At 43.9% G+C, this 16,221-nt stretch overlaps 1 protein-coding gene across 1 annotated transcript; it reads left to right on the top strand.

The window, feature by feature from the left end:
- The first annotated feature begins 5,530 nt into the window (after nucleotides 1–5,530).
- Nucleotides 5,531–13,280, top strand: Pnp (purine nucleoside phosphorylase). The gene is made up of 6 exons (XM_021181737.2): nucleotides 5,531–5,661; nucleotides 8,953–9,122; nucleotides 11,517–11,620; nucleotides 11,803–11,978; nucleotides 12,090–12,280; nucleotides 12,663–13,280. Exons 1-6 carry the CDS (start codon nucleotides 5,651–5,653, stop codon nucleotides 12,878–12,880), a joined length of 870 nt encoding a protein of 289 aa, XP_021037396.1. The 5' UTR covers nucleotides 5,531–5,650; the 3' UTR covers nucleotides 12,881–13,280.
- The last annotated feature ends 2,941 nt before the right edge of the window (nucleotides 13,281–16,221 follow it).

Here is a 16,221-nt window from a genome sequence, read left to right as displayed (position 1 = left end):
TCCCTTCCTGGACATTCCTTCCTGCAAAAGGTATTTAAGCTCTGGTTCACCCTGAAGAAGTTGTATGCATTCATCTTCTACTGCCAAAAAACCAGTATGGATGAGCAAGGACTATCTTTCTCATCAAGAACCACTGTAACAAGAAGCCTTCACCATACAGAGCCACACCCTTAACTATCCTGTAGGAAGCCCCTCTGTGCTCCCAGACACTCCCAGCTAAGCTAAACCAGGCCCCCAGCTCATCAAAGGGCAGCGTGGCCCCCCTCCATTCCTGACTCCATGTGGTTTTCAGCTGCCACTGGATGCCTGGGTACTAGGGGACCCCAGCTTTGTCCTCAGCCTGTGTTGTTTCTCACCCAAGCTGGGGTCTCCATTTTTAGGCTGTGTTCTCCCAATCCCTGAACAGTGTATTGGAGCTTCCTCCAAGCCCAGCACCTGATGGCAGCATAGGGTGAAGTGCAGAGTAGAGCTCTTCGTTACCCAAGTGGAACTCAAAGACACATCCAACCACTTTCCTAATCCAATATCTCAAAATCCACATTCCACCAACCACAGTATGGTTAGACCTGTGACAGTAATGCACCACTTCTGGTACCAACCTCTGTCTTAGTCAGGGTTCTATTGCTGTGAACAGACACCATGACCTAGACATATCTTATAATTGAAAGTTTTTAATTGGAAGCTTGCTTACAGTTTCAGAAGCTTAGTTCATTATCATCACAGCAGGGAGCCTGACAGTATCCAGGAGTGGAGTTGGAGAGCTACATCTTTATCCTCAGAGGGGGTGGAGGGCACAGAGAGAGATCACGGGCTTAACAGGGGCTTTTGAAACCTCAAACCCACACCCAGTGATATTCTTCCTCCAGCAAGATCACACCCTCTAATTCTTCTAATTCTTTCAAACAGTCCACTCCTTGGTGACTAAGCATTCAAATATATAAGCCTATGGGGCCATTCTTATTCAAACCATCGCATCAGGTGTGGCTGATTCCCACAATTAGGACAGCCTTCATTTGAACACCTCTCCCTCCTTATGATGTTATTTTGTAAATGGCAGTTTATAAAGTGTTTGTTGCAGTTTTCCTCTTAATCCAGCTAGCTCCCAAATACTTGAGTCTGGACTATTATATTTATTTAATAAGCTTTAAGAGCACAACAACTGAGCAGCATCGCTCAATTTTGATCCTCTAAACTAATCTGGGTAGCTTGCAGTTAAAAAATCCCAGTCGATACTTGCATTTTAGTACTAACCTGGGATCCAGGTATTTTTTAATGGTGCCTCTTGGACTCTTCTTCTTGTGGCTAATCCCCACTTCCTCTCTTCTCCCCTAGCCCATGGCTGGGAGGAAGTCCTGCCCTATTCTCTTCTCTGCTCAGTCATTGGCTGACCAGCTTTTATTGACAAATCAGAGAACAAGTGGGGAGCAATGCTTACACAACATTGAGGCAGGAGATACTTAGGATAAAGATTACAGCTAGATATGGGGGCACAGAAGTCTGCATTTGAGTAATACATGGATAATCTTTACACAATGCACAATAACATTATGCTTACATTATTTACCATAATAACTTCTTTATTGTTCTGATGGTACAGACCTGTACTTGAAAGGCTGAGGCAGGAGGATGACAAGTTCAAGGCTTGAATGGGCATCATAGTGAGTTAGTCTAAAGCCAGCGTGGGCAACTTAGTGAAACTGTCTCAAAACAAAAGTGAAGGGCTGAGGATATAGTTTAGTAGTAGAGGGCTTGTCCAACACCTACAAGACCTTAGGTTCAGTCTTCAGTAAGAGAGTGCCATCAACAGTGGGCACAACGTGCTCCACAATTTCTTCTCCTCTGAGTTGGTTGTATATTGACTTCATTTACAAACTGAAGATTACTTTTGAGGAGCTGGAGATTAAGAGAGTGTGTACTGCTCTTGAAGAATACTTAGGTTAGGTTCTCTGCACCCACATCAGGCAGCCAGCAAATGCCTATAACTCTACCTCTACGGGACCCAACACCCCTGGTTTCCATAAGCATTCCTCCCCACTTCCTCCCCACAAACACATACACATGAAGCTAAAATATGTATTTTGGAGACAGGGGTCTCTCTAAGTAGCCCTGGCTGTCCTGGAACTCTATAAAGATAAGGCTAGCCTCACAGAGATCCACCTACCTGTCTCTACCCAAGGAGTATTTGGATTAAGGCATGTGCCACCATGCCCCTCATAAAATAAATATTTATGACATAACTTTCATAATATGCAGAGTGAATTAGTTTAGGTGGCAGGTTGGCTAGGGTGGGATACAGCAGGAATTTCTCTGAGCCTGCACTCCCCTGTGTTTCATGTCTTTTATGGATGTTAGTTTTTCCTGTTTTCTTTAAGCAGTCAGCCTCTCTCTCTAGGGCCATTCTTTGGGGTCAAAGACTGATTAATTAAAAGATTAATTCTTAACGTCTATCCAGTTTTTCCAGGCATTAAGTGAGGCAAAAAAAAAAAAGTGGAGTAATGAAATAAAAGAACCAAAAGTGATACCTTTAACAACAAAATAAACTAAAATAATTTAATTTCAATAATTGGAGAAATATTGGTGGTAGTGAACATAAATGATATTTCAAGTGGATAAAACTAGTTTGTGGTCTACAAAGGATGAAAGATAACAGTTGAGAGAAGTATTAAACAAGTTTCTTACAAAAAGGATCTGGGGATTCTTATCTTTTGAAATGGGGTCTCATATAGTTCAGGCTAGCTTTCAACCTGTTTGTAGCTAAGAATGACATTCAATTTCTGAACCTTCTATCTTTATATTCCAAGTTCTGGGCTTACTCTAATTTTATGTTGTGTTGAGGATTGAGCCCAGGGCTTTATGCAACTAGACAGATACTCAAGATCTCAGCCCTTGAGATTCTTCTGTTTGGGTCTTTTTGAGACAGGGTTTCTCTGTGTAGCCCTGGCTGTCCTGGAACTCACCCTGTAGAGCAGGCTTGCCTCTGCCTCCCAAGTGCTGGGATTAAAGATGTGAACTATCATTCGTGATTATGTAGTCATAATTTTATTAAATGCAAATAGTCACATGACTATTCTGAGCATTGTGGGATTCTAGATGATGCTGATAAACTCAATGAACCACTAATTTTTTGTTGCATCTGATTTAAGGTTAGGTGGATATCAAAAGATAAAAAAGAGACAATAGGGTCTGGAGAGATGGCTCAGCGGTTAAGAGCACTGACTGCTTTTCCAGAGGTCCTGAGTTTAATTCCCAGCAACCACATGGTGGCTCACAACCATCTGTAATGGGATCTGAAGCCCTCTTCTGGTGTGTCTGAAGACAGCCACAGTGTACTCAAATACATAAAATAAATAATTCTAAAAAAAAAAAAAAAAAAAAACAAAACCATGAAATAGTAACAGTCAACATTTACTGTGTGTTTATTATAATTATAGTGTCAGATACTTAACAAAACACTTAACTGTATTATATATGATCCTTGTAAGATAGCAAAACCAATAATCTCTAGTCATTTTCCAGATGAGAAAAATTTAGGCATAGAAAGTTTATTGGGGATGGATGACTGGTAGGCGAAGGCTAGAGAGTGAGCTCATGTATAGGTAGTTTGTACTAGTACCACTATTCATTTATATTGTATGAACTCAGGAATGAGGTTACATCAAAGTGACTAGAACCATGATTCTCAAATTCTGTGTCATAATGGACTCCTTCAGGTACCATTATGAAAATGTAACTTTTGTTCTCTAGTGGTAAAGGTTGCCTTGGAATCTTACTGCCTCAGTCTGCTAACCCAGGCCTAGCTCTGGCAGCTTCGAGCCTCCGTACAATCTAATCTAGGTCTAGAATGTTTTCAGCCTCTGACACTTGCTGCTAAATAACCTCATTCTTTCTTCTTTCTGATCTCTGGCTAGATAGTCAACTCAGCTGTGTTGGCTCAAACTCCTCTCCATGATAACTGATTCAATCTGGCTTCTCTGGGCTACTCCTGAATTGCTCTACTTGACCTAAAATTATCTATTTGTTCTAATCTTCTGGATCCTTCTCATTTTCTGGCTCACTCTATCTTCACCTGTGTCTAGTTTGTTCTCTCTCTGCACCCTGTCTCTGTACAAACTGTCCCAGTAAAACTGCCTCCTTCTCTTTTTCTCTTAATACACTGCCCCTCAAGTAGATTCCCTTTCCTCTCTCTTCTCAGGAGAGTTGGGCATATTCAATTCTGTCAGATCTTTCTCTGATTCATCACTTTGTCTACTCAATTGGAAGTCACTTGCAAACATGGGTGCTTCCTTCTACAAGCTACCTTTACCTTCATTGTTTGAGATTAAAGGTGTTCACTATATTCCAGTAGTATCTACTCTTTTCTCTTTCTTTTTTTCTTTCTCTTTTTCCTTCCTTCCTTCCTTCCTTCCTTCCTTCCTTCCTTCCTTCCTTCCTTCCTTCCTTTTCTTTCTGAGACAGGTTCTTTCTAAGTTGTCTGGCTGTCCTGGAACTCCTTGTAGGTCAGATTAGCCACAAGTCAGATCTCAGGAGTTTCCAGATCCTGGGATTAAAGGCACGTGCTACCATGAATGGCCCTAATGTTTCAAAAAAGCCAATCAAAAATAAAAACTTATTGCTGGCTATGGTGGTGTACCCCTTTAATACCAGCACTCAGGAGGGAGTTCCAGGACAGTCAGAGCTACACAGAGAAGCCCTGTTTTTAAAACAAAACAACAAAACTCCAAACAAACAAAGACAAAAACTACCAAAAAAAAAAAAAGTAAAAATTAAGGGCTGCAGAGATGGCTCAGTAGTTAAGAGCACTGGCTGTTCTTCTGGAAGTCCTGAGTTCAAATCCTGGCTTACACCTGTGTGTGACTCCCATCTCCGGAGTTCTCTGCCAGACAGTGGTGGCACACAACTTTGATCCCAGCACTTGGGAGGCAGAGGCAGGCAGATTTCTGAGTTCGAGGCTAGACTGGTCTACAGAATGAATTCCAGGACAGCCAGGGCTACACAGAGAAACTCTGTCTCGAAAAAAAAAAAAATCTCAAAGTTAGCAGAATTGTTTGGACTCCGTACTGTGCGTCCAATCAACTTGCCATCCTGTCTATGCCTACCATCTAGAACTCATTTCCATCGGGGCCTCGACGTGTTTCCCCAAATCCTGCAGGCTCCAAGTCAGCACTGTTACCCGCCCAGTAACCGCTTCCCTATTCCCGAAAGCATCTCAGACACTGTTTCGTTTCATTTTATTTCAAGATTGCACAATCTATGAAAAAATTGAATTTTTTCGCTTTTCAAATTCTTATCCAATAACGCAGCGGAGAATGGAGTTGCAGATAGGCAGTTCCGGGGCTCTCTTACCCTGCTTCTCTTTCCACACAGGCCTCCTTTTCTGACTGGGAAATCATGACTGTGTGCGGGGATCATCTGCTGGTTGCCTTAGACTAGGAGTGGGTCTCCTTGAAACGAACTCTGGAGAGGTTTCCTGCCACACCTCTGGATGAGGGTGTGTCACCATGGAGACAAGGCCGCTGCCATTGGCTGGAGCCTGGGGCTGAGGATATAAAGGCCGGCCCAGCGACTAGTGCACTAACAGTCTTGACCTGACTTAGACAGTGTCGCCGTGGAGCGGAAAGGGCAGGGTTTCCGCGTGGCCGTCGGTGACACCATGGAGAACGAGTAAGTGCCGGGCCGGGGACTCAGGCGTTCTGCCGAGAGAGAGACGGGCTGACGCTGAGAACTGGGAACTTAGCAGCCTGGGCCCAGAGAAGGAGCGAGTCTGTTGGGGATGCAGAGGCCTGGCACAGAGCCCAGTGGCAGACATAGGGCTCCAGAATGGTGGGGCGGCTGGCGCGACAGGCAGGCGCGGGAACCAGCGGTAGGGGCGCCCCGGAGCAGGAAGAAACAGGTTAGCGCGGTGTAGGCACCGTCACAAGGAACATTGTGCCTCTGTGGTGTATGTGAATGTATGTGGAAAAGGAGGCACAAGCCCTGACTACTTAATAACACAACTTTCCTTTGTAGGGGTCCAAGTAACCCAGGAGATAATTCTATTGTGCAATTCCGCAGTTCCTTTAGAGGGAAAATGGCTCATTTTCCGCGACTGCCCCTCTCTCTCCTCCAAGCTGGAAGTCGCATTAACAAATTAGGAAGGGAGTCTTTTTAAGGCTGGGAAATCTGTATTCATTGACCTGCTTAGATACTTATCCACGCCTTCCGCCCACTTTAAAAACAAAAACAAAAACCAAAAAAGTCAACTCCCTTCCTTTTGCGTCGGGAATTCCTAGATTGACTCATCAGCAGAGCTGTAGGGAATCACAGTGGCTTTAGGATGATCTCAGGTCCGACGTGTCCTTGGGGACTGTGAGCTATGGCTGGACATGGCCGGGTGGCCAAGCCTCATACTTCCGGCCCTTTAGGATGCTACTGCATCCTAAAGTCTTGCCTACTTAATTGCTTCTGTTTGTCACCCTGTGGCTCTGTCCCTGCCCTACCTAGCTGTTTCATTGTGGATAACCTGTTGTGTTATAGTCCTGTTTTGCTTCCTATAGTATAGTCTGTGGCAGTTTGTGACAAGGTCTTGCTACACCTCTAGGCTAGGCTCAAGTTATCCTAATGTCTGGATCTGCCATGTCTTTAAGTCTCTGATACTTAAAGCTCTCTGGCTGGAAGGAAAAAAAAAAAGGCTTTTTATTAGTTGTGTTCAATTTGTGATTGCTCCACTCCTAGGAGCAATCTTTGATCTTTGTTTGCAGTTGGATGTGATGGAATTGGACTTGGGACTGTGAGCAGGTCCAGGCTGACTAGACAGGGTTTGTCTTCCTTCTGTTTTGGAACCCTCAAACTCGCAGAGATCCTCCTGCCTTGCCCCTCCTCCTCCTAATGCTGGGATTTTTAAGATCTGCCTCACCACGACCAGCTCCCAGTTGATACTAGTACTTGGTTATGAGTTATGTACCTTGTTCTTTGCTTTCTGAAGAACAAAATACCTTAGTGTGGGGAGAAGCCAAGATGAAAGGAGGGAGAGGGAGCAGCAGGAGGTGGAAAGATTAACTGTCACACAACAGAGCTTCCTAGCAAGTCTGTTGTTTGTTCTGTTGTTTTGAAACAGTCTCTGTACATAGCCCGTTTCTTCCTGAAACTCACACCTTAGACCAGGCTGGCCTTGAACTCACAGAGATCTGCCTGCCTTTGCCTCCTGAGTGCTGGGATTAAAGTTGTTTGCCACCCTTCATAACTTCTTTAACAAGTTTTTCATTTGAAGGGATGGGCCTACAAACTTCTATTTTGAACTAGTGTCTGAAGCCAGTACTCGCTTGGCATTTTATAACCAATGTTGTGAAATAAGCCTGGGTTTTGTGTTGTTTTACAATCATTTAGTTTCTTTCTTTCTTTTTCTTTTTTTTTTTTTTTTTTTTTTCCCTCACAGAGACAGGGTTTCTTTGTGTAGTCCTGGCCATCCTGGAATTCATTCTGTAGACCAGGCAGGCCTCGAACTCAGAAATCCACCTGCCTCTGCCTCCCAATTGCTGGGATTAAAGTTGTGGGCCACAGTTATTTAGTTTCTTAACTGTGAATCATAGCTCACACTGTAGAGACAGGAGCATCAGGAACTTACAGTTTGAGTCTGGCCTAAGTTACATGAGACTCTGTCTGAAAACAAACTCCAAAACTACACACAGAGACACAGACACACACACACACAAGGAGAGAAAGAAAAAGAAAAAAGTTTAGTTAATTCCCTATGGCAGAGATCTGTATCTGGGAATCAAAAAAACATGTTTAGAGAAACTAAGGCTCTCCTGTAGATTCCTAGGAGTGTTATTACTTACTAATAAAAGTTTTAAAATGAGGGCTGGTGACATGATTCTGCAGGTAAAGTACTTGCTGCCAAGCCTGAATTGGGTTCCAATCTTGTGGTAGAAGGAGATAACTGACTCACCGTTATCTTTTTGACCACCAAACATGATGTGGCATGCTTTGAACACATCACACACACACATACACCAACTAAATTAAGTGTAATTAAATTTTTAAATTAAAAATTAATTAATTAAATATGGGCCCAGTGAACAGAGCAAGCCCAAAACAACTGCCACGGGCACTTTTAGATGAGCAAGTGAGAGATGGAGAGACGGAGGGGGAAGCAGAGTGTTGTGTGCACAATGAAGGGAGTGGAACACGAGTGTAGTGAGGAGGAGCCTGGTGTGAGGAGCCTGTGGTGCTATCTGAGGCCAAGGTAAGGTCCTGGCCCTTGCTACTACTGAGAACCATGTCTGGGTCTGTTACCAACAAAAGCCAAGTGGATCTTCTGGGCTGCCACCTGGGGACATGACTGAGGGCTGTGCAGACCTGGCTCTGCTCCTCATTGGCTGCACACTCAGGAGAGCTGACCCCAACCCTCACCTGGGAGGGAGAGCTGACCCAGGTGATGTGAGTGGAGGAGCTGTAGACTCAGCCACCACCCAGGCTCACATCCAGAGCTTTGAATTGGCCTACCCTTATCTACCCCATGGATGAGCTGCTGGAGCGGGGAATGGTGGCATGGGGGAGGGCTGTTGAGTAGTAGGCAACATAGGGAGACCCTGTCTCAAACAAACAAAAAGGCACGAGACTTGCCTTTAGGAGGGCCTCATTCATTCAGAGCCCTCACATTGATTTGATCACTGCATCATAAACCTGGTTCCATTTCTGTCCCAAGGAGGGAAGAGATATGAGCTTCCTAGTGCTGGAGGTACAACTTAGCGGCAGAGCACTTGAGGTGGGGCCATCCATGAAAATAGGCTTTCATTAATTTTTGTCATGCTATGGAATGAAGGGTGTTTCTTGTCAGGCCTTTAGTGGGCCTGATTCAGCAGAGAGGCAGGTGAATGGTTGTATAAGCAGGCTGGGCTTTCAGCTCTGTCTCCTTAGAATATCTGTTAGGTTTTTCTGTGCTGACAACCTATGTACTTGTCCTTTAATCTCTAGGTTCACATATGAAGATTATGAGACCACCGCCAAGTGGCTTCGGGATCACACTAAATATAGACCTCAAGTGGCAGTGATCTGTGGTTCCGGCTTAGGAGGGCTAACTGCTCACTTAAAGGAGGCTCAGATCTTTGACTACAATGAGATACCCAACTTTCCCCAAAGCACAGGTACTGGCTGGACTGTGGGGCGTTAGTCACTGTTCTATTGCTGTGGAGAGACACCATGACTAAGGCAATTCTTTTTTTTTTTTTTTAAGATTTATTTATTTATTTATTTATTTATTACATGTAAGTACACTGTAGCTGTCTTCAGACACTCCAGAAGAGGGCGCCAAATCTCGTTACGGATGGTTGTGAGCCACCATGTGGTTGCTGGGATTAGAACTCTGGACCTTTGGAAGAGCAGTCGGGTGCTCTTACCCACTGAGCCATCTCACCAGCCCGGCAATTCTTATAAAAGGGCATTTAATTAGAGGCTTTCTTTGTTTCAGGGCTTAGTCCATTATCATTGTGGGGAGTATGGCAGCATGCAGGACACTAGAGCAGTAGCTGAGAGCTACATCTTGATCTGATGGCTGAAACAGAGACACGGGCCTCACATGGGCTTCTGAAACGTCAAAGTCCACCAATGGTGACACACATCTACAACAAAGGCCACACCTAATTCTTCTAATACTTTCAGATATAGTGCCACTTCCTGGTGACTTAGGGGGCCATTCGTATTCAAACCATCACACTGCTCTTATGTGGAATCTAATCCAGGAAATGTTTCTATTCTTGTCCTAACTTATTTATTTTTTTAAAAAAAGATTTATTTATTATTATATTAGTACATTGTAGCTGTCTTCAGATACACCAGAAGAGGGCATCAGATCTCATTTCAGATGGTTGTGAGCCACCATGTAGTTGCTGGGATTTGAACTCAGGACTTTTGGAAGAGCAGTCACTGCTCTTAATCACTAAGTCATCTCTCCAGCCCCATTGTCCTAGTTTTTGACCAAAGACAAATGTAAGAGGGAAAGAGACACCACAGAATCAGCATGGCTTTAGAAAGAAATCCTTATTAGTGTGTGTGTTAGGGTGGGGAGGGTTGGGAAAGGTGCTGAACACACATGTTCAATCTCTGATACCCATGAACTGAAAGGGAAGAACTGATTCCCACTAGCTGTCTTCACACTATAGCACGCACACGCACTCCCACTCACCTTCAGTAGAAGAAGCAGAACCTGTAGCCCCAGGACAAAGACAACCTGTTCCAGGTCATCCTCCCTGTCTTCCTTCATCTCCACCTCTATGTGCTGCCTAGACATACATAGTAACAATAATCACTGTGGCCACCATGTGGATATGGGCACACACAGGGATTAACACAGGAAAACACTTGGTTCACAGTGGCCTTTGGAAATGTAAAGTTGAGCTCTGTCATCATTGTAGCGCAGTGACCGCAAGCATGAAAACTCAGACTCAGATTTAGAAAGGACAAGAGGAAGCTTTTTCATTTCTCTTTATTTTAAACTAACTTACTTACTTTTGTATTATTATTATTTCTTCTTACATATCTTCCTTTCTATCTACCTTTCCTAAGGGAGTTGAAACTTTTAGTAAACATTTAAAAGCCCTTTGGGGTAAGAATGGAAGAGCAGAGCAGGGAGGTGTGGGAGTGAGGGAAGGAAGGGTAACCCTGTTCAGAGAGAAGGAAGAAGGCAGACAGTAGTGACGTGGGCCATCTGCCACTCCTTCCCCCAGGAAGCAGAGTCCTGCACTAAGTGAGAAGCAAATTAACTTGAAGTTTAGCCGTGTCTACTTTGTTCTATTGCTTTTTTTTTTTTTTTTTTTTTAATGTTTCTACTTGATTCTAGTGCCTCTGACAGAGCCATTCCTTAAAGAAGTGTAGGTTGGCCATCCATTAGAGGACACTGCCAGATAATGGGGATGGTAGTAACAGTTAATCTGTATGCTCGTATGCTCCCATGACCCACATACCCCACAGGACTGCTGTGTGGGCCAAAAAGAAAGAGTCGTATTGGGCTTGTCTTCCTTGTTCATCTTTAGGATGCCAACATATACAAGGGTTCCCTAGCTGGAATAAGGAGGCACACAGTTTAGTTAGCAGAATTAATTATCATACACATTTTAAGCTTTGGTTTGTACTCTCTTTTGCTCCCTTGCAGTGTGAGTTTCTCCGTTTGGAAAAGTCTTTTGAAATTCCTTTTGTTATATGTTCACATCAATGTTCTTATCCCATATCTCTAAGGTACAGTTGTATGATTATGAAGATCAGCATACTGCTCTTGTTGTTAATTATATCATCATACATTAGACACAGTGAATGGCTTCTAGTAAGTGCTAGTGTGTGTGATACAGGGAAGTATGCTTGCTTTTCTTTTTGTCGCAGTCTCGCCACATATTCCTGGCTGGCCTGGAACTTGCTGTGCAGTCTAGGCTGGCCTTGAACTGACAGAGACCTACCTGCTTCTGCCTCCTGAGTACTGAGAGAAAAAGCATGTACCACTCACTACACTGAGCATAATCTCTTTGCTTTCCTCCCTTTTCTGTCTGTAGTGCAAGGTCACGCAGGCCGACTGGTGTTTGGATTGCTGAATGGCAGGTCCTGTGTGATGATGCAAGGCCGGTTCCATATGTATGAAGGATACTCGCTGTCAAAGGTAAGCAATCCGGGGGCACGAGCTTGGTTGGATCAAGAGGAAGATGGGAGAGCTGTCCTACTTTGTCTAACCATTTGGGCTGGGTCAAATTTTTGATCTTTTGTTTCATGGTTCATATTATCCTTACCTTTGAGTTTGTTGGTGAGGTTTAGAAAAGTCTTTTCTGACCTTTTGCATCTAAGGTGACATTCCCAGTGAGAGTTTTCCGTCTTCTGGGTGTGGAAACTTTGGTGGTCACCAATGCTGCTGGAGGACTCAACCCCAATTTTGAAGTTGGAGATATTATGCTGATCCGGGATCACATCAACCTACCTGGTTTCAGTGGCCAGAACCCTCTCCGGGGCCCCAATGATGAAAGGTACACATCTTTGATCCCTTGCACTGCATGCAGAGTCTGGCCTTGTCCAGGAGTTGGGAAAGAAAGTTCACTTGGTGCCATTTATCTGAGATAATCCCACCTGTGTTCCAGGTTTGGAGTTCGTTTTCCTGCCATGTCTGATGCTTATGACCGGGATATGAGGCAGAAGGCTTTCACTGCCTGGCAACAAATGGGGGAGCAACGAAAGCTACAAGAAGGCACCTACGTGATGTTGGCAGGCCCCAACTTTGAGACTGTGGCAGAGAGTCGTCTGCTCAAGATGCTGGGAGCAGATGCTGTTGGTGAGAAGGGGGATTTGGCTGGTGGTTTGAGGAAAGGATCTGGTAAAATAGCAAAGGGGAGGGAGAACTTATGGATTAGGGGAAGGATGAGAGAGAATACTAGGAAAGCAGAGACCATAGGCTTGAGCTCAGCGCTGTTACAAAATGTCAGTACAGCCACCTTCTCTACCTGTGGCTGCAAGGTGGACTCATTAATTGCCACAAAGCACAGGAAAAGATTGTGTTGGCAAAGTGTATAAGTAGCTAGTAAGGCTACCTGAAGAGAGGTAGGGCAGCGAGTGCTCTGTACTAATTTAGTTGCTGTGGATGCTTTCTGAAATTCAGTGAACTTCAGAGAGTGAGGGTGAGGAGAGCCACATGAGTCATTGTCTCTCCCCTTCAGGCATGAGCACAGTCCCAGAAGTTATCGTCGCAAGGCACTGTGGGCTCCGTGTCTTTGGTTTCTCACTCATTACGAACAAGGTTGTCATGGATTATGAGAACTTGGCGAAGGCCAATCACATGGAAGTTCTGGATGCCGGCAAAGCAGCTGCACAGACATTGGAAAGGTTTGTCTCCATTCTTATGGAGAGCATTCCACTCCCGGAGTGTGGCAGCTGACTGGCCATGGAGGGCCCCGCTGCTCCCCTGGTGGGGTCCAAGTAGCTGTCTACTCTGGCTCCTTGATGAAGTCACTCGTCTCTGTTCTTAGATCCTAGCAGAAAGGAAAGAGGAGCTTAGCCTTCATTATCCCGGTGTTCTTCTACTGTTCTGACGCCCAGTCCTCTTGCTTAGTTGCCTTCTAAAATTCACTTTCATTCCTCTGGAAGAGCTGGAGCCCATTCCCCACACACTTGGGATATATGCCTTCAAACAGTACCTTCTACATCTTGGAGATGACAGACATTTTCTGGGCTCAGTCTGCTTCCCCTAAAGCCCTAGAGACCAAAGATCAACCCAATACCTCTTGGATTTTATTTAGTATCACAATGTTTTGAGAATAAAGAGATCAAGTACTTTTCTTTTGTGTGTGATTTGGTATGAAGCTGGGGCATCAGCCAAAAAAGACTTGAAAAGCTTTGGGGACCACATGTTCCAAAATCAGCTAAGAATGGAGATGAGTTGGTGGGTGAGTAGCAAGGGATGAAGGGGAAAAAATGGTGTGTGTGTGTAGGGGATGCGACTACTTCTTTCAGACTTGCTCCTAGCCTTCATTTCCCACGTGCTCCACTTACTCCATTGCTTGAGTATCTGCATCTCACAGATCTCACTTCTCCTCCAGTGCCTTTTTTTTTTTTTTTTTTTTTTTGCATTGTTTTTTTCCTCTGCTCTAATTTCTGAGTCATGCTCTTTCCCGATCTATATTGACAGTGCAGCAGCAGATACACTTTTGTCTGCCGCCATTTGTCATGGTGCTGGCCACATTCATTCCAACTCCAGCCAAGCCTGTAAAGTTGGTTCACACTCCTTTTCTGCTTAAATGCCAATTCTTGGATGTCAACTTGACTATGTCTGGAATTCCAAAAAAAAAAAAAAAAAAAGAAAAAAAAGAAAAACCCTCAAATAGAGGGTACAACTTTTGCTTCATTTGAAATGGAAAGATCTGCTTTTAATCTGAATCTTTGACGTAGGAAGACACATCTTTAATCTCGGTCTTGAGTTGGAATATTCACCTTTGATCCAGCTCTAATCTGGCCTGCACCTGTTGATGGGAGGCTATATAAGGAAGAACATGGAGGAAGGAAACTGTTCTTCATGCTTACTCTTGTGCTTGTGCTGCTAGCAAGTCCACCCCTTCACTGACATCACAGCCTGCTTCAGGATTCTAGCATATACTGCACAACGTCCAATGGAGACAGCCAACCTCATGGACCCAAAGTTCAAATCATTTAGAAGTGAAAATACACCCTAGAGACGACATGAAAATTATGAAGGTACTGACTTCTGTACAATATCTGCCTTCCAGCCTCATCCAGTAATAAACCATGCCACCATCCTGTGCTAAGGTGAGAGATAAACACTTGAACAAGACTGCAGCTAGTCAAGCAACGTCCTCAAGTGTGCGTCACCCACTTACAGCATAGGTACATCAGCAAGATTTGCCCCAGCTAGTCTGTTATGCAAGATAAGCTTTGCTATCTGGTCTGTCTCTAGAATGATTCTATGGCTACAGATATTTCCAACTTCTTGCAGGGACCCAACGTTTAAGGGGGAAATGTGGGTGAGAGGAAAATGGAGTACTCTCAGCTAACACACACAGTCTTTTTTTTATACACAAATCCCACTTTGTGATGTTCAGGTTTCACTCCTACTTAACTTTTGCACAAATTCATAACATTTTCCTCTTTCTGTTTTCCAGCACTTTACATATTTGAGTGTTTAAGAAGCTGGGAATAGATCAGTCAGTAAAGTGCTTACCTTGAAACCATGAATGACCAGGCATAGTAGTGGTTTCCATTCATAGTTCCAGTGCTGGGGAACTCAAGGAGGGTCCCCGGGGCTCAGTGGATCCGGGAAGGCCAACTTGCTGGGTTAAAGCCTAGTAGAAGACTTTTCTCAAACAAACAAATGAAGGCGCCAGTACCTGGGGAATGATACACAAGGGAGTCCTCTGACCTCCATGTGCACACACAGACACCTGTACAAACATGAGCATGTCCATACACACATGCACAAACACACATACAAATCCTGTCAGTGGGTTTAAATGCAGCTCAGTAGTAAACCATTTGCTTAGCACATTCAAGGTTTTCGATTCTATTGAAGAATCAAACACCAAAGCCAACAAAATTATCCAATATCTACTTGAATGTAGTTGTGCTCACCTGGAACTTCAGTGCTCTGGAGGCTGAGCCAGGAGGGTCAAGAATTTGAGTCCAATCTGCATTACATAGTAAGTTTGAGCTCAGCCTGAGCTACATGAAACCTCGTAGGAAACAAAAGAGTAAATAAACACTTAGATCAACTTAGCAGTTTCCTTTTCACTTTAACATTTTCAGTATAGGAGGGGTAGGCATTGAGATGGCTCAGTGGGTGAAGGTGAGAGCTGTGGAGCCTAAGGAGAAAAACAACCTACACCAGGAGGGATGTCAAATGCTTGCAATCCCAGCACATGAGGAAATGAAGCAGGAGTACCATCACAGGTTCAGTGAGACCATATTTCAAAGGACAAACAAAAGGACAATGTCAATGAGGTAGCATAGTGGGCAAGGGCACCTGCTGCCAAGCCTGAGGACCAGAGCTCAAAAACCTGAGAGGTGGAAGAAAAGAACAGATTGTTGCAAGTTGTCCCCAACTTGCACATGCACACACTAAAACAATAAAATGTAGTTCTACAAACTTACAGTGGGTAATACAATCACTTGGACAAAAAACTAAGCACTAGCTGGGCATGGTGGTACATTTAATTCTAGCACTTGGGAGTCAGACAGGGCAATCTCTGAGTTCAAGGTCAGCCTGGTTGGTCTACATGTTGATTTCTAGGGCATCTAGGGATATATAGAGAGACCTATCTCAAAAAAGCAAAGCAGAAACCCCATAAGCACTGCAAATTATGTGGATGATGGAAACTCTCACCATGGCAACCAATGTTCTAGATTTGTTTGCATTCATTTAAGATTTGTACAGACAAGATGCTACTTTTAATCAACATATTCTAGAGATGTTTTTATATCAGTTCATTATGTGTTTCCTTGATAAGTTAGTACAGCTAGGAATATATTTTATCACTTGAGTGTTTTGGGGAAAGCAAAGGAAGTACGAACAAAACTCCCAGAAAGAAGCCACTCTTCAAACTGAACCTTCTTTAAGGTCAACTGACTGTTTAGAGCCGTGGTTCTAACCTTCCTAATGCGGAGACCCTTTAATACAGTTTCTCAGGATATGCTCACTCTAGCCATAATTTTGGTTTTTTTTTTTTTTTTTTTTTTTGCCTCTTACAAAATGACATAACTGCAATTTTG

Source organism: Mus caroli, unplaced genomic scaffold, assembly GCF_978045245.1.
Source record: "Mus caroli unplaced genomic scaffold, Mus_caroli_1 scaffold_12, whole genome shotgun sequence".
Classification (NCBI taxonomy): Eukaryota; Metazoa; Chordata; class Mammalia; order Rodentia; family Muridae; genus Mus; species Mus caroli.
This window is presented reverse-complemented; position numbering and strand designations above follow the sequence as displayed.